This window comes from Chinchilla lanigera, unplaced genomic scaffold (genome assembly GCF_000276665.1).
Source record: "Chinchilla lanigera isolate Chin_1 unplaced genomic scaffold, ChiLan1.0 scaffold00029, whole genome shotgun sequence".
In the NCBI taxonomy this organism is placed as follows: Eukaryota; Metazoa; Chordata; class Mammalia; order Rodentia; family Chinchillidae; genus Chinchilla; species Chinchilla lanigera.
The window spans coordinates 4,414,084-4,437,297 of NW_004955430.1; the positions used below are offsets into that span (position 1 = coordinate 4,414,084).

Below are 23,214 nucleotides of genomic sequence, written 5' to 3' on the forward strand. Positions count from 1 at the left end.
TGCTACTTTTTCTTCCTTCCCCTCTCTTCAGTCAAGCAGTGCCTTGATGCTGCATTTTGTGCAGGAGGAAAACTTTTCACGTGCAAAAGGTAGAAGAGCAAAAGGGATGGACTCCCGTCAGCCAAGTCTTTACCAGAACTTAGTCCCATTCCTGAGAAAGAAGCCTTGGTGATCTAATCACCTGTTAATATTTCCACCTTTTAACACTATCATGTTGAAAACATCCACATTTTGCAAGGGACATATTCAAACCATGGTACAGAGTGTTCTCAATCCTTCTCTCTAATTCCTTATAACTCTACCATTCTTTGTTTTGCTTTATCCATAAACTACAGTCACCTAGTATTTTTTTTTTTTTTTTGAGACGGAGTTTTGCTTTGTAGTTTAGGCTGGTCTTGAGCTCTCTATGTAGCCCAGGCTGGCCTGCAATTTGTGGTTATCCTCCTGTCTCAGCTTCCCAAGTGCTGGGAGTACAGGCGTGTGCCACCATGTCTGACTTCACCCAATAATTTTTTTGTCATTAGTATTTTGAACAAGATATTATATATTAGATCAATTAAGAATAAGAAAGATAAAGTATTTTACCTTCATTTATCTCTATCATAATACTCTTTTTTCTCTGAAATCAGAACCTCTGATCTATATAGTTTTCTTTCTCTTTTAAGAACTTAATGCTTTTTACAAGCCAGGTCTGCTAGCAATAAAATCTCTCAGTTGTTTTTTTTTTTTTTCTGAGCATATCTTTATTTCTCCTTCACTTCTGAAGGATAATTTTGTTGGATACCAAGTTATACATCATGTTTTTTTTCTTTGAATGTTAAATAGCTCACTCTATTCTTTTGCTTGTTTACATACTTCCTGAAGACAAATTTGATGTAACACTTATCCTTGTTTTTCTATAAGATTTTTTTCAAGGTTTTACCTTTTATAGTGATACCTCAGTTCATAAATGTTTTTGTTCACAAACAATTTGGTTTGCAAACAGAAACACTTAGCAAAATTTTGTTTTTGTTTGCAAATCTGCATCAGGGTCACAAACATGATCATGGCCATCTTTCCCACACAAACAGATGTCGCCATCTTTTCCAAAATTGTAGAACAAACTAAGTTCATAAAATGAAGTACAACTGCCCTTCTTGTAGGTTAAATATAATGTGCAGTTATTGATTTTTCCATAGTTTTCACTGTGCCTGATGTTTTTTCTGAGCTGTTTGTATCTGTGATTTGGTGTTTGTCATTAATTTTGGAAAATTCTCAGCCAGTATTTTTCAAATGTATCTTAAGTTCCTTTCTTGTTTTCTAATTTTGTTGTTTTTGAGACAGAGTCTTGCTATGTAGCCAGGCTGACCTCAAACTCACAGTGATCCTCCTGCCTCAGCCTCTCAAGTGCTGAGATTACAGGCCTGCACCACCACGCTCAGCTCTTTTCTCTTTTTCTTCTCCTTCTAGTATTCTAATTACAGTTATATCTGTCTGACTTCTTTCACAATCATCTCACAATCATCTCTTGGATATTTGGTGATTTTTCTCCCTTTCTTTTTCTATTTGGGATGTTTCTGTTGACCCCTGTTCAGGCTTCCTAGTGAGTTGCCCCGACGGTGTCATTTTTGCTGCTGAGCTTCCTCTTTCTGGCATTTAATATTAATTCTCTTGTAGAATGCTAACCTCTCCACTTACACTATGCATCTATTTTACATGTTATGTACTTTTCCTCTGAGTGCCCTTATCATCGTAATCATGGTTCTTTTAAGGTCCTGATCTGTTTTTCCTACCACACCTGCCACTGGCTATCTTGCAAGGTTGCTTTGAAGATATTCAAGCTCTGGAAAGAGATTATGTTTGAATTCTGGCTCCGCTTGTACCTCAGTTTCCTTATTTGTAAACTGGGAATTCTGATAAAAATCGACTTCATGAAATTGTTAGGAGAATCAAATGAGTTAACATGTGAAAAGTGGAATAATCCCTGGTACAAACTGAGCGTTTCATGTCTGCTGCATTATGGTGACATAGCCATGTGTCAAGGTGCCAGCACATTCCCGTCCGAGAGCCTTTCCCTTGCCGTCCTCTCTCCATGGGCTGCTTCCTCTAGCTCCCACTCTCCTGGCTTCCTCTCCGCATTCGGTCTCTCTGCAAGTGTCTCACAGCAGCAAGATTTGCCCAGAGCACCGCTTTATAAAATCCTGCCCTCCCACGGCTGCTATCCCCTTGCCCTGCTTTGTGACGTACGTGGTAAGCATTATGTCTGACACATTATTTATATATACTTGTTTTTGTTGTTGTTGATTTTCAACCTCCCTCAACTTAAATGTAAGCTGTATTTTGCTAAGGTCTGCCATCAGATTTCAAAGAATAAAGTGGTTTTTGGGCAATTTCCTTTATGTTCATGTAAGAAAGTACTGTGTAGCCCTTTAAATTCTGGGTTTTCCGGAATGTTTAATGGCATCGGCAGTTATTTAGCTAGTGTCATCACACCTGTGCAAAAGCAGACACAGGTATTATGTCAAACGGAAAGAGATGATAGGAGCTGATCAGCACCCACAAGAGGGGCGGTGCGTGGCCAATGCCCAGGCAGAGTTCACAGGCCCCGTCCCTAGGCAGCGTGTAATAGTTCCTGTCTTTCTCTTTCAGTATGAATACTTCAATGCTGTGCTGATAAATGAAAGAGACAAAGATGGGAACTTTTTGGAACTGGGGAAAGAATTCATCTTAGCCCCCAACGATCACTTTAATAACTTGCCTGTGAACATCAGTCTGAGCGACGTACAGGTGCCGACCAACATGTACAACAAAGGTAAGGCTCCCTGCTGCTGAGGAGGCAGCGGCTGAAGAGACAGGGTCTTGAGGGGCCAAGGCTGGCTGGTTTGGATGTAGTGTTGCTCAGTTTTTATTTGTTCATTGATTTATTTACTTAGCTTTTTGAGACAGGGTCTCACTTTGTAATTCAGGCTGGTTTTAAACTCTCTGTGAAGCCCAGGCTGGCCTTGAACTCTGGGTGATCCTCCTGCCTCAGTGTCCTGACTGCTGGGATTATAGACATGAACTGCCACACCCAGCTATCATACCACAGTGATATATGTGCACACATATTTATAGCAGCACAATTTTTCATAGCTAAATCTTGAAAACAGCCCAAATGCCCATCAATGGAGGAATGGATAAAAAAAAGATGTGGTATTTTTATACAATGGAGTATTACTCAGCTATAAAAAAGATAAACGCAAGGCTTTTATAGGTGGATGGATGCAACTAGAGACCATACTCATAAGTGAAACAAATCAGACCTGCATGTGTAAGCATCATATTGTCTCCCTAGAGTAGATAAAATCTGAAAGGTATAATAGATACTGTGAAAGGGAAAGAAACTGCTCAAAGGGAAGGAACAACTGGGATGAGGGAATGGAGAAAAGAAAGGAAGAGAGAGAGAAAGAGAGAGAGAAAGAAAAAGAAAGAAAGAAAGAATACATTATATACACAGGATAGCTTGGATAATTGTACTGATGATTTCTCCTGGTCTGTTAAAAGAACAGTTAATGCTTAAATTTTTTTCTTCTTTTTAATTTTATTTTTGACCAATTTTACATGCTTATATCTGGTAATCTGAACAACTAATTTGAAGACAAAAACATGCAATTGTTGAATTCCTATCTTGTTTAGTGAAATTCTGTATCATTTCTAATGTTTTAAATTATTTTTTATTCTCTTTAAAAAATTTAAAAAATAACAAAACAAAACAAACACACTTACCAGCTGAGTACATCAAACATGCCCTGGGCAGGTGAAGCGTGTGCCTGTCGTACCTGGAGACCTGAGCTGTTGTCTTCCTGGCTTGTGTTTCCGTCCAGCCCTCTAACACATGGTTTGTGGCAGCAGACCACTTCTACAGAGGGCTGGAGAGTAAATTCTTAGATGTTGCCAGCCAGAGGAGCTCTGTTGCAAGTATTCTGCTTCTCTGGCCCAAAAGCAGCCCTGCACAATATGTAACTCAGTGGGCATGGCTCTTTTCCAATGAAACTCTTTATCTACAGAAAAGATGGCCAGATTAAAACTACAGGCTGTAGCTTCCTGACACCTGTGTTAATCCTTCTGCCGTCCTGAACCACTTCCTCGAGTGGTATGGAAGGGTGGGGGAGCTCCTGGGTTGCACTGGGATCAGCTGCTGCCCTTTCTCAGTGTACAAAGCAGCATGAACCATAGTGGGTGGAGCTACTTGCTTTCAGGCTTGTATCCCTCAGAGCCAGTCTTCGCAGAAGCAATGGAATTTTCTTTCCCCAAAATTTCCATCTGCCCCATCAAGTTGGGATTTTAATGGCCAAGGACTGTAGCTGTGTCTTCCTCCTTGAGCGGCTGTGATGACTAACTCAAGATGTTAACTTGTTCTTAATATTTTTACCCTCATCATTATGGTGTAGGAGTTTGCTCTACTTTGTCATACCCAGAAGGTTCCTCACAGAGAGCTTGAGATAAGTAAGTCAGAAAATCATGGTGGCTTTCAAGGTAAAAGTCTGTCCCATTGTCTGTCATCACGGAACCAAAGATGTCAGTGGCCAGTTTTACTGTTTTTTGTTTTTTTTTTAATTTAAACTTTGGGTATTTTATTTTTTAAAAAAGATTATAGCATATTAATAATATAGAAGGATGAAGTTCATTTGGGAAATTGGTGCATGCACCTGACATATCTTGATCATCATCAATTTCAGACTCATAGTGAGTGTTTAATAGTCAAAGATAAGAGCTATGGGTTTGAATCTTGCTCTTCCTCTTGTAAAGTCTGTGATCCTAAGCAAGTACGTTTGTCTTCCTGAGCCTCAGTTTCCTCCTTTGTACAAAAGTAATAAGGATACTACCTCCTTCAGAGGGTTACTGAGTGGGTGCAAAATGATGCCTGTGTAGCCTCTTGCACAGCAGTAGCTCCTAGAAAGTGTTGAGTGCATTTTAGCTGTTGTTGCTATTATTGGGAAATAGCATGGATGTGAATTAAGCTTCTGAATTGACCTATGGTGCTGTTTAAGGAACTTGGTCAATGATTACATCTTCTAACTCACTGTCTCTGAAACTTTGTTCTTGTGTCTGGATGCGTAAGGTCCTCTTTGTTTGTTTATGTGTTATCGATCCTTAAGATTTAGTGGCGGCAGTCCACTGTTCCTTAACTGTGCTGAGTTACTGGAGAGTCGGTGGTGAACCAGACACAGCCCCTCCCTCAAGGTGCTCACAGTTGAGCCTGGAGGGAACAGATAACAAGGTAATTAGCAAAGCAAGTTTTCATGGAATGGTCACAATTATGGAAAGCCAGGGGACAGTGAATATGCCAAGGAGGGACCCTGCCACTTTTTCATGTGAGGAGGGCCAAAATTGGTCTTTTCTTCTCTCTCGCCTTTAGAGAAATGGTGTCAGTCTGAGCTACCTTCAGAGATCTCTGGAGTGACGCAGTCTTTGTTTTGCACTCTAAAGGAACAAACAGAATTGAGCCTTGGAGGGTTTGTCCTCCAGGATGATCTTGCCAGCTGATAAAAACCAAAGTGAACCTGCCCCCTTTTTAGGCAATGTGCCTGGGGGAAAGGTGTCTTCTTAGCATTAAATTCATTCCCAACAGAAGATGAAAAATTAACAAGATGTTACAGAGAACTTTCAGGCATAAAACAATTCAGAATGATCTTTTAAAATATGACAGCTTCCTTAAGGTTGCTGGAGCCATTAGCACAATTACAGAGATTTAATTGCACCATGAGCATTAAAGGCATAATAGCACCTTTCAATGAGCAATACACAAGGGAATCATACCACTGCTGATCACAGGCTGTAGAATTGTGCTTGTGAGAATCACTATGCAGAATATTAATAGACAGTCCTATCACTGGAGCCATGTGAGGTAAGGTTATTTAAAGTCATCTTCAGTGGCAGGATGACTTCTGTGGCCTGCCTGTCATCCTCTACCCAGACCTGACTGTCGCTCTTCCAGGCTATGGAGCACCGCAGCCAGGCAGCATATCTTGTCTCAGTCAGGCAGTGAGTAGCTGCCTAAGAGAAAGGAAAAGGGGACTTCAGGGAAATTCCTGTTTCTAATTCAAACCATCCCCAAACAGTCATTTCTTTTTCAAGCTGCAGAAATATATTTCATATTTAGAAGGCCCTCCAACTCAGATGTAGTTATTGGTGACATGTCCTCAAAACCTGTTATAAGCTTGGTCTCTGGCTCTTTGTTCCCAGGTTTGAAATCTTGCCCTGAACAAAGGAATCCACACAAGGCCATTTTATCCTGGTAGCTTGGGTCCCGTGGGCACATAGCAGAGTGGTTTGAGACTTCTTAGAAGCTGCTTCTGTAAGTCATGTGCTTGGGTGGGCTTTCCAGCCCTCAATGAAGCCAGGTGTAGACTCTACCTTCTTCTTCCCATCTGCTTCTGCCTCGTTGGCACCAGGCCTGTGCTTCTCTCTGTGGTTGCTTCATGTGGTGCACTGATGGCCCTGCAACATCAGAGGTGGTGCCAAGGCCAGCCAAGCCACTGCCCATGGGAACTCAAAGAGCCACTCCTGGGGTCTCCAGGAGTGCATCCTAGGGTTCTCAGGTGCCTGGTACAACAGCCTCTCCACAAGGCCCCCTGAGAAGATCATTGCTGAGGGCCTGCTCTGGCACCCCCAGCCTGGCAGTTTTACTTTCAGGGAGACTTTGAGGAGTGGGGGCTGGTATGTGTAGAGCTGCGCGCGGCTCCGTGTCCTCCCTGAGTGAAGTGTGAGACAGGAGTCTGTGAGAGGTGTTGGTGAACTGGCAGAGGATTCAGAGAAGACAAAACTCTTCTAAAAAATACTTTCTATGCTGAAGTTGTAGCAAATTTATATATATACAGGCACATATTTTAACATGTACGCCCGCACTTATGTATTTTTTTTGTGTGTGTATATATAATATATATAATATATATATATAATGTATGTATGTGTGTGTGTGTGTAAAATATAATTACTGTTAATCAACACCTTTTCTCCCACTTCTTTCCACCCAGGAGAATTCCCTTGTGTTCACCAAGCATGCCTTTGTCTTCCTTCTATCATATCTTGTTTTACTGCTAATTCCTATTATCCCTGCCTTTCCCTTTCCTGTTTATCCAAGTGATCCTTCTTAAAATGTAAATCTGTCTTGGTTACTTTTCTCTCCTTGCTGAGACAAACTACACAATGCCCAAAAGTAAGGAAGGAAAGGTTTATTTAGCTCACAGTTTGTGGAGGTTTCAGTCCATACTTGGCTGGCTCCAAGGCAGGGTGGCACATGGCAGAGGGCAACTGTTCATGGTGAGGAGGTAGGGGGTATGGAGAGCAAAAGAAATAGGAGCAAAAGGGGAGGAATGGCAGCAAGGATGCAAACTATCTGCCCCAGGGTAGCGGGTGTAGCACTCACACCCATGAACCAATCCTAAACTCTCAAAGCCCGCCCCATGACTGCATGTGTCTTTAGGGGAACACCCAAACACAAACCATAGCATTAAATCAAACTCAGCTGCCTTAGTCCCTCAGGCCTAAGGTTAGATGTGGTTTTGGTGTGTGCCACTGTCCTGGGTCTGCTTTGTTCTGTGGTGCCTCAACTATACCCTTTGCTTCTTCACTTGGAATTCTCAGAGGGCAGGGAACCTGCCGATCCAGCCCAGTACCCCCTGTACTCCCAGCATCCTGCTCCTTGCATAATTGATTTCCACAGATGTCTGTGCCTCCTGGGCCATGAGAAGTCAGCCAGGTCTGTGGTATTCCCACAGTGCTTGCAAGCAACAGAAATGTACCCTGGCTCATTTGAATGGAAAAGAAACCTTTTCAAAAAGATATTAAGTGACAATACTAATCAGGAAAGAATATGGCTTAGGAAACAACAGATAGAGGAGGAGAATGGGGATCATAGTCACCCCAGAGCCAGGCTGGTGAGGCCCTTATGCCACCAGGCTTGGATCCCTGTCCTCCCACACATCTCTTACTGCACAAAATGTCTCTGTTTCATTGTCTCATCTATAAATTGGAGTTGATAATCTCACTGATCTGGTTCAGGGGTTGTGTTGAGAATTCAGCATGTAGGAAAATGCCTGGCACCCAGCAGCCACACAAGTTCTGTTGTTTGTATGTTAAGTGTCCCTCTGAAATGCGTAGGTAGAAATCTAATCATCAAGGTGATGGTATTAGAAGTTAGGCATGTCTTAGACAGGGGGATGTGGAACAGAGTAGTGTAAGCTGAACCCCAGCAGTGGCAGGGACAGCTACTCTTCTCACCTCCTGCCAGAAGCCAGAAAGGTAACCATGGAGTATGGAAGAGCTGGACAGCCAGTGAGAGGCTGTAAGAGTCATCAGGAGATCATGGAAACCACAGTGATGGGCAGAATATGGCTTCCAGCTTTGTTGGGAAGAAACCTGTGGTAGAACCCCAGGACCTGCTCACTCTGAAGCAGAGAGGGAAGAAGGAATAATCCAGGGCCTTGTCTGGAGAAAATCTGGGGTGAAGGAATGTGTGTGGCCCAGGGCTGGGTGGCTGTGTTGGGAAGCCCTAAAGGCTGGTGCCTCGGAGGGCAGACAGAATGTCTGCTCCATGAAGGCTGGAGCCCCAGCACTGTACACATTACACAATAGGGTATGAAATAAATACTTGTTTGAGGATGAAGAAATGGATGAAGATTGCAATAAGAAGATCTGTCCACTTAGTTCCTGTACAGAGGAAGGAAAGACATAGGCTGTAACCCAGTCTTGATTCCTAGCGGAGAACATAAGGGAAAAGCAACTGGTCCAGCAGAGGTGATGGGGGGGTGGTACTCCAGGATATAGTCTAGACCAGTGATGGCGAACCTTTCAGAGACCAAGTGCCAAACTGTAACCCCAGACTGATTCTATATCGTAGAGTGCCAACACTGTAACTAAACCTCAGTGCTCAGGTTTTACTTTAGAAAAAATAACCCAAACAGTGACATCTGTTTTGCAAGAAAAACAGAATAACATATGTGCTGTAGGCTTGTCACCACTGGTCTAGACCATTTCTTCATCTGCTAGACTTCCCAGAAGGGCATCCAGTCCGGCCAAGAATAGGCTGCAGAGGTATGCTGTACTTGGGGGCTCAGCCCCGCAAAAGGAAAGTAGCTTTAGGAAGACCCATGACCACTGTTAAAGAGCCTAAGGGAGCAATTCGTCTGTTATAGTCCAGTCGGTTTTTCTAAAAGCCCCAGAGACAGAGCAAAGGTCTGAGGAGGTGAATTAGGTCCCCTGCTTAAAAGCTGAGGGTCCCATGCTGCCATAGAGTGGGCAGGATCCCTGGGTTTGAATTTGTCAGATGTCTCAACCTATTTTTCAAATGTTAGATTTGATAAAACACAAAGTACATTTTGCCAAGCACTTTTCCCCTTAATTACACGTGTACAGTTTAAGGGAAATTTAATCCATATGTTTTTGATTTGTTTACACAGAAATCATTAAAATATTGTTTTCTAAGATCCATTTGATGTGCTAGAAGCCTTACAAAACTTTCAAAAAAACAATTTAATATTTCTTTTGTTCTCTCTCTCTCTCTCTCTCTCTCTCTCTGTCTGTCTGTCTCTCTCTCACTCTCTCTCTTGGATTGACTAAGACCCAGGACCCCAGGATGTCAAAAATAAATTCCAACTCTAAATGGTCTGTTTTCTTCTTCAGATTTTGACCTGAAGCTGTGGGAGTAGGCAGTACAGCCACAAATTGGAATTGGAAGTCAAGATCGTAGAAATCAGGCCAGAGCCCACTGTTTGCCTCTAAAGAAAAACAGTCAGTACACCCTCAGCCCTGCTTATGGCTGGTAGAGAAACACAGTCCTCACCAAGGTCCAGCGCACTTTCCCAAGCTGTAGTTTGTATTTTACTCAAGATCCCCTTGTCAGTCAATTTGATCCCAACAGGACTAAAGATATGCACAAGGCAGTGTCATTGAAATGATGCCATCCTTGTCATCCTGAAATGTTCATCATTTTTCTCTTCTAGTATGAAAATTGTATTTTATATCATAGGAGAACTACTTCTGTCATAATTCACAGTTTGAATGACTGGGTTCAAGTTCTTCTGGCAGTTCTTTCCCACTTCTGAATGTGTCCACACAACACACACACCAACACAGGTCTGTGTAGATGTGTGTGTATGCGCATAAGTTTGTGTCTGTATCTTCTTAGAAGTAGTGTTAGTAGATGAAGGGTGTCCTGTGGCCCTTTATGACCCTTAAAATGGTGCTTAGGCTTATGTTTAGCCTACAAGTTGCACATACTTGAATGAATGGACAGATAGATGGATGAACAGGTGGATTGGTGGATGGATGGGTGAATTGCTTGCTAAGTGCCACGCTTAGATATTTAACTGCATGGTCTTATTAACAGCAGATCCATGGGTTGTAGGCAACAGTGGCATCCACTTTCCATCAAGGTGAACCTTCGGGATCCTGTTCTAGCGTTGGGTCCAGGGAGCTTACACGTGGGAAAACTCTTTTCTCCCTCACTGAGCTCTTTTCCCTTGATCTGGGGGGCAGGCGCTGTGTTCTTTCCTACCCTTGGGGACTCAGCAGAGGACCTGGAATGTCAAATGTCTTCCATTGGGGTTGTTCGATGGTACTTTTGTTTGCCTTTTGGCTTTGTCTACTTACTTGTATTTGAATTTTGATTTTTGCTCAACTCTTTGTGTCTGAAGGTGGTAATTATAGATGTGTGTCTAGCGTGGTAATACTATTTTCAGGATCGTTGAATTGGTTTGTACTTTCAATGTTTTTCTTTTTTAAGTAATGGTGATCATGGAGTCTTGCAGTTGGATGCGGCTAGAAAAATTCCCAAAGGAGCAGCCAGAGCAGGAAAGGACAGTAGAAGAGAAGGAATGATTGCTGATAATGTTTTATTTTACCCTGGTGTCCTCTCATTTGTGAAATGTCGCAGTAGTAGTGAAAATCCAGATTTTGTAGGTAATTTACCTTTTAAGAAATGATTTAAGAAGGGGATTTGAGGTTTTCTCTATGATGACCTCACTGTTAAACACTGGCTTGTGTATTGAGTGGGTGGGAGAGGTAGAGCCACCTTTAGCACTCTCCAAATGGCAGCAGTGACTTCTTGGGGGACGGTCAAGTGTGTCTTGTGGGGAACATAAACTAAGCCACTGTCCCTAGGATGACTCAGTCAGTCACATGGGCCACAGGTGCTTCTGTGGAAAAAAGGGACTGCTTTGCAGAGGAAAATGCGGGTCAGGCCTCCATGACTTAAGAAACACAGTGGATGCTGGCAGAGGGTCCTGCAGCTGGCCTCAGGGGCTGCTCAGCAGCAGTGTCTGGGGTGTGTGGTCCTGGGGCTCACTTAGGCCCCTGTGGTCTAAGCGTGGTATACCCCGTTGCTCATGCTGACCCTGCTCATGAAGGGCTCAGAAGGTGATGCTTACACTACGCATTATGGTAGCTTTTGGGGTTTTGTGACAATTAAACGGCATTGCATATGTTCAGCATTTTACACTGTGGCTACTACTGTGTAGTAAAAACTTAGTAACAGTCATGGTTATTAGTGCTGTTAGAAGAATGACATGGCTTATTCCTGGGAATATCTGTGACACTGAGCCAGGTAACAGTCTCTTTTTCTACTTAGAGCCCTTTTATAAGAATTCAGGGAATAGAAAACAATACGGAGCTACAGTTACAGGCGTCCGAAGCTGGTGAGCCCCTTCATCGACCGGCCTGGTCCAGATCCTTGCACCTGCCTCGCACTCACTCATCCTGCTTGGACAGGGGTAGCTCTTTGTGTTCATGCCCTAATGCTTGGGACACAGGGCTGCTGAGAACCATGGAATCATTGTCAATTACCTGCTGCCGGGCTTCAGATGACGCTATTTGCTTTTCTTTTGTCTGGGACCTAAGGCGCTCTGCAGGCTTGCAGGCTGTCAGCTGTTCGGTGGTGTTTGCTTTGGCAGGGACGTAAGGGAAGTCTTCCTGTTCATTTCTCACACTCTTTTGCTCTTCCCAGTGCCAAACAAATGGAAGCTTCTGTCCAGAATACGCTATTCTTGTATTCACTAAAGCCTCTATCAGTGTTTGTCTTCAGATAACATGTATATGATGCTTACTATATGCCAGAAACAATATGGTTTAATACAGTGAAATCGTACCCACAATTCAGTGAAGTGGGAACCATTATTCTCATTTTACAGATGAGAAAACTGAGACTTAGAGACTTGCTCAGTATCACTCACTGAAGTGGGTAAATCAATGTACGTGCTCAACACTGTGACTTTAGAACCACATGACACACTGCCTGTCTATTCTGTGTCCTCCCTACCATCATGGCCATGACCTTCATGGCTGTGCCCTCGTTGGGCTGTGTTTCTCTTGTTACATGCATACTTCATACGGGCAGCAAATAGAAGGCCTTGTTTCTGCCAAATTGTGCTATTTTCTTCTCAGCATGTGAAAATTTATCATAAATGAAAACTAGCCCTATTTTACATAAACACTTCCAATCTCTTCCCTTCATCAAAATCATGTTTGCAGCAGAAATCTTTTAAAAATGTAAGGCAAGTTCTGCATCAGAATATCAGTGGGTACCAACTGCTCTCACTTTGGGGATATTTCTGTAGGAGATGAGGCAGATCCATATTTAATTCCCCCAAACCTGCCATACCAACATATGGATAAGCCAAGCAAGTAAGGAGGGAATGATTCTTCATGTAAGAAGGCACTTTGTCTCTCCAGAAAGTTCACTGCAGCATGTTTAGGAGGAGGTTGGGGTTAGGAAGAGGTTAGGGTTAGGGTTAGGGTTAAGGTTAGGGTTAGGGTTAGGGTTAGGGCATGTGTTATGGTTTGTCTGGATGTACCCCCAAGCCTCATGCATGGGACAGGCTTTTAGAGTTTATGATTGATCCAGGATCCAATGCTGGGAGTATAGATGTGAGTGCTATACCCGCCCTAGGGTGGATAGTTTGCATATGTAAGGAGAGAAAGAGGCTGCCAGCTGCCACTCCTCCCTTTTGCTCTCCTTTTTGCTGTGTTCCCCTGCCATGAACTATTGCCCTCTTCCATGTGCCACTCTGCCTTGGAGCCAGCCAAGTATAGACTGAAACCTCCACAAACTGTGAGCTAAATAAACCTTTCCTTCCTTCATTTTGGGCATCATGTATTTTATCTCAGCAATGAGAGAAAAGTAACCAAGACATCATGGTAGCAGCTGGAATAGTGCTTCAGAATTGGGTTCCATGGGACACCATCATCATGCCTTGAGTGACTGCAGCGTGCTGGGTGAGGTGCTGGCCCTGCTTCCAGGGAGCTTAGAGGCCAGCGGAGGGGCAGATGAATGGGGTATATGTCACTCCCAGAGAGGAATGCAGTAGAGGGGAGGTCCATGCAAGAGTATGTCTTGGAGCAGCTCAGTCTGGGATGAACCAGGAGTGGGATTGATTGTGATCAGAGAATATTTTCCTGAGGAATATGAGCTTGGCTGTCATCTAAAGGTTGAGTAGGAAATAATTTAGACAGGGGCTGGGCATGGTAAGTGTTGGGGTGTTTTGCAGTGAGAGAGAACACAGCACACAGAGTTTGGTACTTGGTCCATGAGAAAATGTTTTGGGATGAAGTAGAGAGGGAGATGGCATGTGGAATTCATCAGACATGGTGTTGATCATGTGTATAAGTATGTGAAATACTCAAGAAACATCAGCTTCTACTGGAGAGGACTGAAACAGGGAATAATTTAAACAGGAATTAAACTTGTGGTTTTCTGAGAGCTGAGGATGTAGCTCCATGGTGGAGGACTTGCTGAGTATACATAAGGCCCTGAGTTCAATCCTGACTATCAAAACCAAAAGTACAGTCTTCTGGCCTCAAGAGGCAACTGCACAGTCTTGCCTTGTGCTGTCTCTCCTTGACATTGTATCAGGTAACTTGTGCAGGGCTTTTGAATCAGCTGGTCCTGGGTCTCAGTGGACCCTTACAGGTGAGGGTAGCAGCTGATGGAGACAGGGTGAATGTGGCCAGGGAGTACCCAAGCCAACCCCCTCTGATATACCTCTCTGCCTGTGGCCTTATCCTGGAGCTTGGCTTGTGTTAGAGAAATGTGTCACAGGAGACTCGGGCCAGAGATTCCAGGTAGGCTGACTTCATGACCCTTAAGGTAGGACTTGGGGACAGGATGCCTACTCTCATGTGTGTTTTCTGATGAGGACCCTGAGGTCCTCAAGATGACATTTACAAGTCTGTGCCTTAGGCAGTTTGACATTTCTAGTACGAAAGACTCAGTTGCCATTGTTATGTCTCCTGACAGCACATGGCGGGCAGCGTGGACACATCTGTGCTCTAATCTCCAGAGAGCCGCCATCTTGAATTCTCCCTCCACCTGAAATGGGATTTATTTTTGTACCTCTCTGATCTTGCTTTCTTTTTTCCCCCCTCTCAGTCCATGACAGTAGAACAGTTCATGAGTGGTTTCAACCTCAACAACTCTGCTGTGCTGCTTTATGCCCACATGTGTAGATATTTGCATTTCTCTATGTGCATAAATATGCCACACACTGTTACTTTATCTTTTGGTAGTGGATTCATCTACATCTTACCAGTAAAGAAAATGACTTAGAAAAGTTGAAGCCATATAACTTGATATGGGGAAACTCAGAGTGGAGTTAAGTCCTGCTCCAAATTGGTGGATTCCTACTAGTCCTCTGAGCAGAGTGTCAGCAGCTGAGTCCCCACAGTCACATCTTCACTTGGGTCTGCTTTCCTCAAGCACCAGGGCTGGCTGCAGGGAGGTTGGACCTTTCTTGACCTTCAGAGACTTCCTGGTATAGATTTTTGTCAGAGACTAAGAAAGAGGAGGGAAACTATGAGTTAAAGGGCCTAGGAACCTAGATGAAGAGGTCCTGAAGGGCAGTCTGGACTTCATGCTAAAGACCTTTCAGGGTCCTGATGAATGGTCATTAGAGAGACAGTGGATGATCCTTTCCATAAGAGTGGAAGCGTGGTGGTTCCTTCTTCATGTCCACTCAGAATTGAGTAGTGGTGATTTGTTTTTTCACAAACCAAATGTGTACAGGCTCTACTCAGCTGGGTTGTATGTTTCTGGGCCACTCTTTTGGATGTCAAGACAGGTTGCCATACTGTTCTTAGCTCTAGAGCTTTCTTCTACCTATCGATAATCCTATCTCTGTATCATTTCTGTCATTCACTCACCAAGACTGGAATGCTCCCCCTTTATGTACATTTGCATGTTTCAAGTGAATCAACCTATGGAGGCATATGGTTATATTATTTTCCAATTTGCTCTCGGTGATGGCCTGAATTATTTCCACCCTAAAATTCCTATGTTAAATCCCAAGAATGCCAGAATGGAACCCTAGTTGGAGACAACATCTTCAAAGAGGTAATTACATTAAAATGAGACCCATAGAGTGGGGCCTTCATCTTATACGAAGGGAAAGAGTCTCCAGGAGAAAGACAGAAGACTGACTACACACACACAGCACAAAGGTGGCGGCCTGTAAGCTGAGGGCAGAGGGCTCAAGAGAAACCAAGCTGAGGACCGCCTATAGGGAACTTCTGCTCTCAACTTGATCTTGGACTTCCCGTCTCTAGGACTGTGAAGAAGTAAATTTCTGTTGTTTAAGCCACCCAGCCTGGGGTGTTCTGTTTTGGTAGTTTGACCTGACTGATACACTCTCTTCCTTCTCATGAAGATTTGAGGCAGGTATTTCTCTTATGTTGCTCACTGTGCTTTGCTGCACAGCAAGAACCCCCCAAGAGGGGTGTTTTGGGGGATGCCTAGCACCGAGGTGGCTCCTCTTTGCCAGTGTAGGGAGTTTCCCTGGGCCAGCCTGCTTGAAACAGTGTTACCATGACTGGTTGTTAATGATCCTCCCTGCAGCTGAGCTCAGCTAGGAAGTGCCAGTGTGGCTGTGTTGGTGGTTCAAATGTTGTATGGCTGGTTAATGGCCTTGGGTCCAAGGCTCCTTCCCACTGTCCTCTGTGTATCCCAGCCTCTCCCTGAAGCTGGAGTTTGGCATTACAGTGTGAGGTCTGCATCCATTGTTACTGATCAGCACCTTCCACATGCTTGTAAACCCTGAGTATCACCTCGGAGTAGCACTGCTCCCTTCACTGAGCTCTGGTATGTGGCATATTGATAGCATCTTCATCAGGAAGTGAATGTGTGGCTCCTTCCACTGCCTCCTCCCAGGGCCCTCACTCTTCTCTGAGGGAAATCCTGAGCCTCAAAGGCTACCAGGTCTCATTTCTTCCACACCCCTGCTACCTGGCTTGGCCCCCATGTTCCTGCAGCTCAGGCCCCTGTCCCATCTACATACCTTCAGAACTGGCTGAGGAGGCTCTGGAGCTTTCTCATAGCTAGTGGTCCAGGTCCACACTCAGCCGAGAATGAGATAATGACCATCTATATCCAAGCATTTCAGCCTTTGAACCTCTGGTGTTTGGAACTGTCATGGTGGGGTTGAATCTTCCTGCTCCCCCATTTGCCAGGCTGTGTAAATCACCTAAACTTCCTGAGGATTAGTCACCTTCCTTAAGGCCTGCGACCCCCGTGATAGGACCAGGAGAAGTTACCTGAGAAATAGAGTAGGATGGTAAGGAGGGCAGGAGAGCACCTGAGTTCCTTCCATGTCTGAGAAGCCCTGACTCTAAGTGCCCCACTAAGTGTTGCCGAGGTGGGGTCACAGGGAGGCCTGGTGTCTTCCCTCTGTAAGGCTGACACCTGTGGGAACAGGACCACCTGCTGGAATCAGCCCTAGCTTGCATTCATGCCCAGCTCCTCCTGGCCTCAGTCACCATATTGTTGATAACATGACTCCAGAAATGCCCCTTGCCTATCCTGCTACATTTCCTTCTCGACCTGTAAGTTTCATTTTCCTATGCTCTTCTGAGGAGTTTTCTGAAGGAGATACAGCCAGGAGTTGTTTCAGCTATCAAGATAGAAAATATCTTTTGACACTTTTCAACTTTTTTCTCGTTTCCCTCCAAAGTCTGTCATTAAATAAAAAAGGAGAGAGGACTGGGGGAGTATTGGTGGTTATTTTTTACTTGTACGGGAAAAGCCATCCTCATGCACTAGATACGGATTCTGCATAAAATATTTGAAAATGACATTTATTAGCTAATGTTAGAAATTCACAAGTACATTGTCACTTGAGCACACTCGCGTGTGCGCATAAGACTTAAGGAGGTAAGCCCCAGGATCTCCTAAGTCTGGGGCCCAGTGTATCACCCGTACACAACGGGGCAGTCATGTGTGTCCCCATGTGTTTGCCTGCAGAAAAGGTCCTCTTTGCACCTGTGAGCTCATGTCATAAAGTGACAGATGGGTGGCATTTGGTAAGCAATGAAATCCCAACACACTCGAAATCCACGGCATGTCGGCCAGTTGATTCACACTCACCCAGTTTATTGCAGAGAAAAGTGCTCTCCAGGGACCAGTTCACAAGCTGAGAGGTGGTTCTCCTAACAGCAGTGCCTCTTGCAAAGGAGAGAGAGATGATGAGGCAGAGTTCAGAGAGATGGAGCTGGGCCAGGGCATCTTGCACCCCTTGTCCTGTCCAGTGGACATGCCCATCCATCTTCTAGGTTCTCAGAATGCTCTTGGCAATACCGGTGTTTGCAAGGCGGAGAGGCTCTCCTCATGGAATCAAATCTGGTGACCAGCAAACCCGTGCCAGGGTGGATTAGAGATAAAGCCAGACTTTTGAACAGCATGGTGAGGAGTCTGTCTTGAGCCTTTAGACAATGCAGCAACAAAGAGAATATGCTTTTTCCATTTTAGGCAGCCCTTTTTCCTAATAAATAGCTTAGTCATAGGAGACATGAAACACACTTTCAGGTTGTGCCAGAAAGAGCCTTATCTTCCATTTCCAGGCCTGTGGCACATATTTGTATATAATGAATAGCCAGGTTAGGAGGAATTGTCTCAGAGATACTCTGTCTTTGGAGGAATATGGATTACATTAGCACGGTGACAGAAATCTAAGTCAAATGTCCTAGTGACAAAGGATGGAGACGAAGATTAGTTTTTAAATGAGTAATGAATGTTAGCTTGGCTGAGGTGAGGTAGAACCTGTGCCAGCACTGAACGGCATAAGTCAAGGACATGGGTGCCAGGGCAGTGCCAGCCGTGAAGTGAAGTGAAGGGTTTGAATACATCTATTATGTCTTGGTACGTTTCAGTTAAAAATAAAAACATGAAGAAGGTGGATCGCAATACTGCAAAAATCAAAATGGCTGGCTGTGAGGAGGCTGGTTTTACAAAAGTGCAGGTTAAATTCAAGATGGTTCCTGTATCCATCTGCATACACATGCATAGGGAGCTTGAAGTTCGTCCTGTATGCACCAACTGAGTTGTATAAGCGCCCTGGTGTAGATGTTTTCAGGCTTTCTCATGATGTAACATATTGGAGCACTAAGAAGAGGAAACTCAGGCTTTGCTGGCCTGGACCATCTCCCATCCCGAGAACCGATACCAGTGTTGCGGCCCAGTGGTAGGAGGTCACCTTAGCCCCTAATCTTAGAAGTGATGAGCCTGGGCTACTACACACAGTTTGTCAGTATATTTGCTCCAAGCACAGGAGTGGTTCGTACAATGTAGACCTGACTTGGCCCATGCTTGGCATCCTGTGGCGGTAACCATTTGTCCTGCAGAGAGACAGCCTGAGAGCATTGGGCCCTCCGGGTGGACTGTGGTTCTCATTTCTGTCCACTCAGTGGTGACAGTCACTCAGACAGCTTTTTTATGTTTTTCACACCCTTTTTGAAATGAAATTTATATACTGTATGATTTACCTGTTTGAAACATAATTTGGTGGTTTTTAATGTACACCCAGTACATGCAGCCATCAACACAATGATTTTAGAATATTTTTTATCACCCCAGAAGAAACCCTGTACCCCTTAACCATCACCTCCCTAACCACTGGTCTACTTTCTGTCTACACAGATTGGCCTTGTGGATGTTAAATGTAATCATATAATAGGAGGTCTCTTGTCATTGGCCTCTTTCACTTTACAAAATGTTTGCAATATTCAACCATGTTAAAGCATGTGCCACTATTCATTCTTTATGGAAAAATCATCCTCCATTGTATGTGTACAATACCGTTTGTCCATTCTTTAGTTCATGAAGCATTGGGTTACCTCCATGTTTTAACTATTAGAAATAATGCTCCTATGAGCGTTCAATATTTTTTTTGTAGACAATATTTCATTTCCTTTGGTTATTAATGGAGGAATGCAATTGCTAAATCATATTATAACTTAATGTTTAACTGTTTGAGGAGCTCCTAGACTGTTTTCCACAGTAGTTGGACCATGTTCCATTTCTATCAGTGATATATAAGGGTTTTGATCTCTCCACATCCTTGCTAACTCTTGTTGTTATCTGGCTTTTTGTCAGAGATGTGGGAAGTGGTGTCTCATCGTGGTTTTTATTTATATTTTCCTGATGATTAACAATTTCATGCCTTTTTTGTGCATGCCTATTGACCATTCATACTTATTCTTTGGAGAAATCTCTATTTCAGTCCTTTCACTATCTTCAGTTGGGTTGTCTTTTTATTATTTATTTGCAAGATTTCTTCATGTATTTTAGATAAAGTCCTTTATCAGGTATTTAACTTGAAAATAATGTTTTCCCATTCCGTGACTTGTCTTGTCACTTTCTTTGTGGTGTTCTTTGAAGAACAAAAGGTTTTAATCTTGTTGAATCCAATTTACATATTTTTAAATTTTGTTGCTTATGGTTTTGGTATCATACCTAAGAGTCCATTGCTAAATTCAAGGTCATAAGGCTTTAGCTCTGTATGTCTTATAAGAGTTTTATAAGTTCAGCTCTTATACTTAGCTTTTTGATCTACTTTATTGTTCTGTGTGTTGTGACATAAGGGTCCAACTTTTTTCTTTTGTGAGTAAATCTCCCATCTGGCTGTTTCAGCTTATGTCTCCAATGTATCTGTCCGTCTCCTTGCAGTTATCACTCACTGCAGCCTCCTGCATCTTTGGGGGTCTTTAGGCTTGAGTCTCCCCACACTTGGTTGCAAATGAAATCAGGTCCTTGCAGGTGATAGTTCTGAACTGTGTTTTATGGCTGATTTCCTCCCAGATTTTCCTGGTCAAATCTCTGAGTCACAGCTTTGGTGTGAAAGTTGGAGACAATGGCACTATTCTTCCTAAGTGACACTACGTTTAGGAGTTAAGTCTACCTAGTGGAAGCCTTAAGTCTTTCTAGCTCTTCTCTCTTGATATAAATCCTTCAATTTGCAAGTTCAGGAAAGAGCTTGCCAGAGTGAGGCAGTTCCTGACCCCTTTCTTTCTTGGGAGAGTTGGTGGTGTTGGTGAAATATACATTTCTCATTCCAAATGTATGTGAACCCTAATAGAGTATTCCTGTCTTGGCATCTGTGAGGTTATCAAGAGATCCCAGCTTGGGGTCCTGTGGTATCAGATGGAACACTCTGTAGCCCTCATGAAGTGAATCATGACCTATGAGAGTTGTATTAATAGACTTGAGTCCTTGATCCCATGTGGCCTTATTAGTGGGAGGGAGTCTAACCTACTTATGTAAGACCAAGGCCAGACTCATCAAGCTGACTAGAAGGAGAAACACCGTTAACTCCCTACCATTCCTTAACTTCATGTTTTCATTATACAAAAGCAGCAAAAGTTCCCAAAGGAAAAATCCAGTGACCCAGGGACAATGAAAGAGCTCAGTCTTAAAACACCAGCAGTGAGTGCTATCGGGATGACCATGTATCAACTACCGAGTTCCCTCCAGTGTTTCCTATTCACAGACTTTTTCTTTTTTATTAACAAAAAGGGGCTCTTGTATACATACTCTTTTATAAATGGGCATTCATGTTAGTGGTCTTCAACTTTGCAGTCCCTCTTTGTACTGCCAAACAGGCAATGGTGCCAGTCCCAGGTGCAGATGGGCATGGGTAGAGTGTTATCCCTGTTACTTGCAGCCTGTGTACCATGGACAAGACACTCTGCTCCTGAGCCATGGGCTACGATCAGGAGGTATCATGTTGCAGCTATTAGAAGCAGAGCTTCAGAATCCTACAGCCTTCTGCCATGCTGCTACTGGCCAAGTGGCCTGGGTAGTTGTTATCACCTGTACGGCTTTCCTTTCCCTTATCTGTGAAATGATGGTATTGGTTCTCCCAAGCATAGTGAGCAAGGGAGAGCCAGAGAGAGGCAGGGAAAGGGCTGGGGATCAGAATACACCCTTCCAGGTCACACCTCCTCTAACCAAGCCTATCTCCTCAAACACATTCAGCTATGAACTCTAATGGATTAATCCACTGAGGAGTTTAGCACTCCATATCCTCCAGCCACTCTCCAAAAATCTCTACCTCTGAACATGTAATCCTTCTAGGGGACATTTTTTTTGGTACTGGGAATCAAACTTAAGACCTTATGCTTGGCAGGCAGGCACTTGTGCCCCTGAGCTATATCCCTGGCCCTGGGGAGCATTTTTGATTCAAACCATACCATTAATTATCTTACGTTACTTGTGACCATTATTTTAATTTTTCTCATGGAATGTTCAATGATGGAATTTTTACAAATGGTTTTACTTCAGGTGTACTATATTACACTTCAAAGCAGTTGTCAGGAATTTCAAGAATGTGTATTTGAGTAAGCAGGGGAGCAAGTGGGAAGGTGGACAGCTCCTGGTGTTACAGGAATCTCTGTTGGAAATGAAGGAAGCTGGCTGCCGAACTCCCTCTGCCTCTCGGTATACACCTGGCCCCTTGGCCTTGGGCGAGGTCCTGGGTTCTAAGCAGCTGTGAGGAAGGACTGACGGTGCTCAGGCCAAAGGCTTGGAAGTGGGATCTTGGGTAGTGGTCCCTCCTGGAAAGTGTTCCTGAGCAGAGCGGAGTTTCTTGTTGCTTCTTGCAGGTAGACCTTGATCCTACAGGTGAGGCTGGGTGTCCTGTAGATGAATGACAGCACTCTTTCAGTGCCATAAGTTGTCACTTGTAGGGCTGCTCCAGACGTCCTCTGCAGGGTGACCTTCCTGCTCTGGCACTTGGTCATGCCCAGGCTGGGTGAAGGCTACAGGCAAACGTGATGAGTCCTTAGAGCTGGAGAAGGCAGACGCTCTGCACTTGTGATTAGGTTGGGAGGGAGCACGTGTTTTTCTACTTTGAGGGGCCCTGAGCATGCCTGTGTAGGGAGCAAATCAGAAGCAAACCCAGGGACATCTTTTCTTCCTTCCTCACCTTGTAGGGTTGACTCAGGCTAGGCTTCCTGTGTCTTCGAAGAAAGATATGTAAATTTGACTGAACCAGTACTGACATTTTTGATGCAACCACTATTGCCAGGCATTGGAATAAATATTTGAAATGTATGATTTCCTTTAATCTTTGCAGCAACCCTCTGAAGATCATCCTTGTTTTGTTTCCATTTTCTAAATGTGGAGGGAGCTCAGAGCATCAGGTAACTTGCTGAGGATCACACAGCCTGCTCATGAGCTCTACCATGTGCAGGAGTATTGCCTGAATGTGGTGTCTTTTGAGGGACATGAGTATCTGGAAGATTAGGCTGTGTTGGCTGGGCTGAGAATAGAAGCGTCTTTTTGTGAACTCTCCCCCAGACTCACACCCCACACCCCTGGGACTGGCCAGGTCATTTGCCCAGTGCCCAGTGTGCTAAATGGGAAGAGGATACTTAGTGCCCATGCTGTAGACCCTAAGAGATGAATCCTTTTGGCGTAAATGACACAAGCACAAAAGCCCATCAAAAGTTGATGGCAATGAGCTGGCACCTGCTAGACCTTTCAGGATGTCGTGGCTTGCTCCACCTTGTGTTCTGGTCAAGCATGAGTTTTCAGAAGTTGTGGGAGTGGTTAATATGCTTAAGCAGCCAGTCTGATTCATATTTCTACTTTCCTTCCTCACAAAGGTAGATTTTTACATACCTGCTGGTTGCAGATTATCATCTGTGTGTACCCACCAGGGATCCAGTTGGGCTGGGACTTCAAGTGCTGCAGATTATAGGTGCTCTTGGCCACATTACTTCTTGGATGAAGTTGATAGGCTGTATGACCGAAGGATATTCATAGCTCCCTTTAAGTGGCAAATTGAAAAGCCCTACTTAATCGAAAACATGGTTGTGGTTCATCACATTTCAATCTCATTTTGAGCTGCTTCTGTACCCTCAGAAGACTTTTTCCCCTGTGCAAGCAAAACTTTTGATTACTGTCTGCATTTGTCAACTCACAGTGCATATGCT

The 23,214-nt window shown here is 43.9% G+C and overlaps 1 protein-coding gene across 3 annotated transcripts in view; it reads left to right on the top strand.

The window, feature by feature from the left end:
- The window catches only part of Cacna2d3 (calcium channel, voltage-dependent, alpha 2/delta subunit 3), a gene marked incomplete at its 5' end in the record, with an annotated part of 848,592 nt that overhangs the window by 322,776 nt on the left and 502,602 nt on the right, over positions 1 to 23,214 (top strand). For all 3 annotated transcript variants that reach the window (XM_013515709.1, XM_013515711.1, XM_013515710.1), the window contains 1 exon segment: positions 2,629 to 2,791. In XM_013515709.1, the coding sequence (XP_013371163.1) occupies positions 2,629 to 2,791 (163 nt within the window).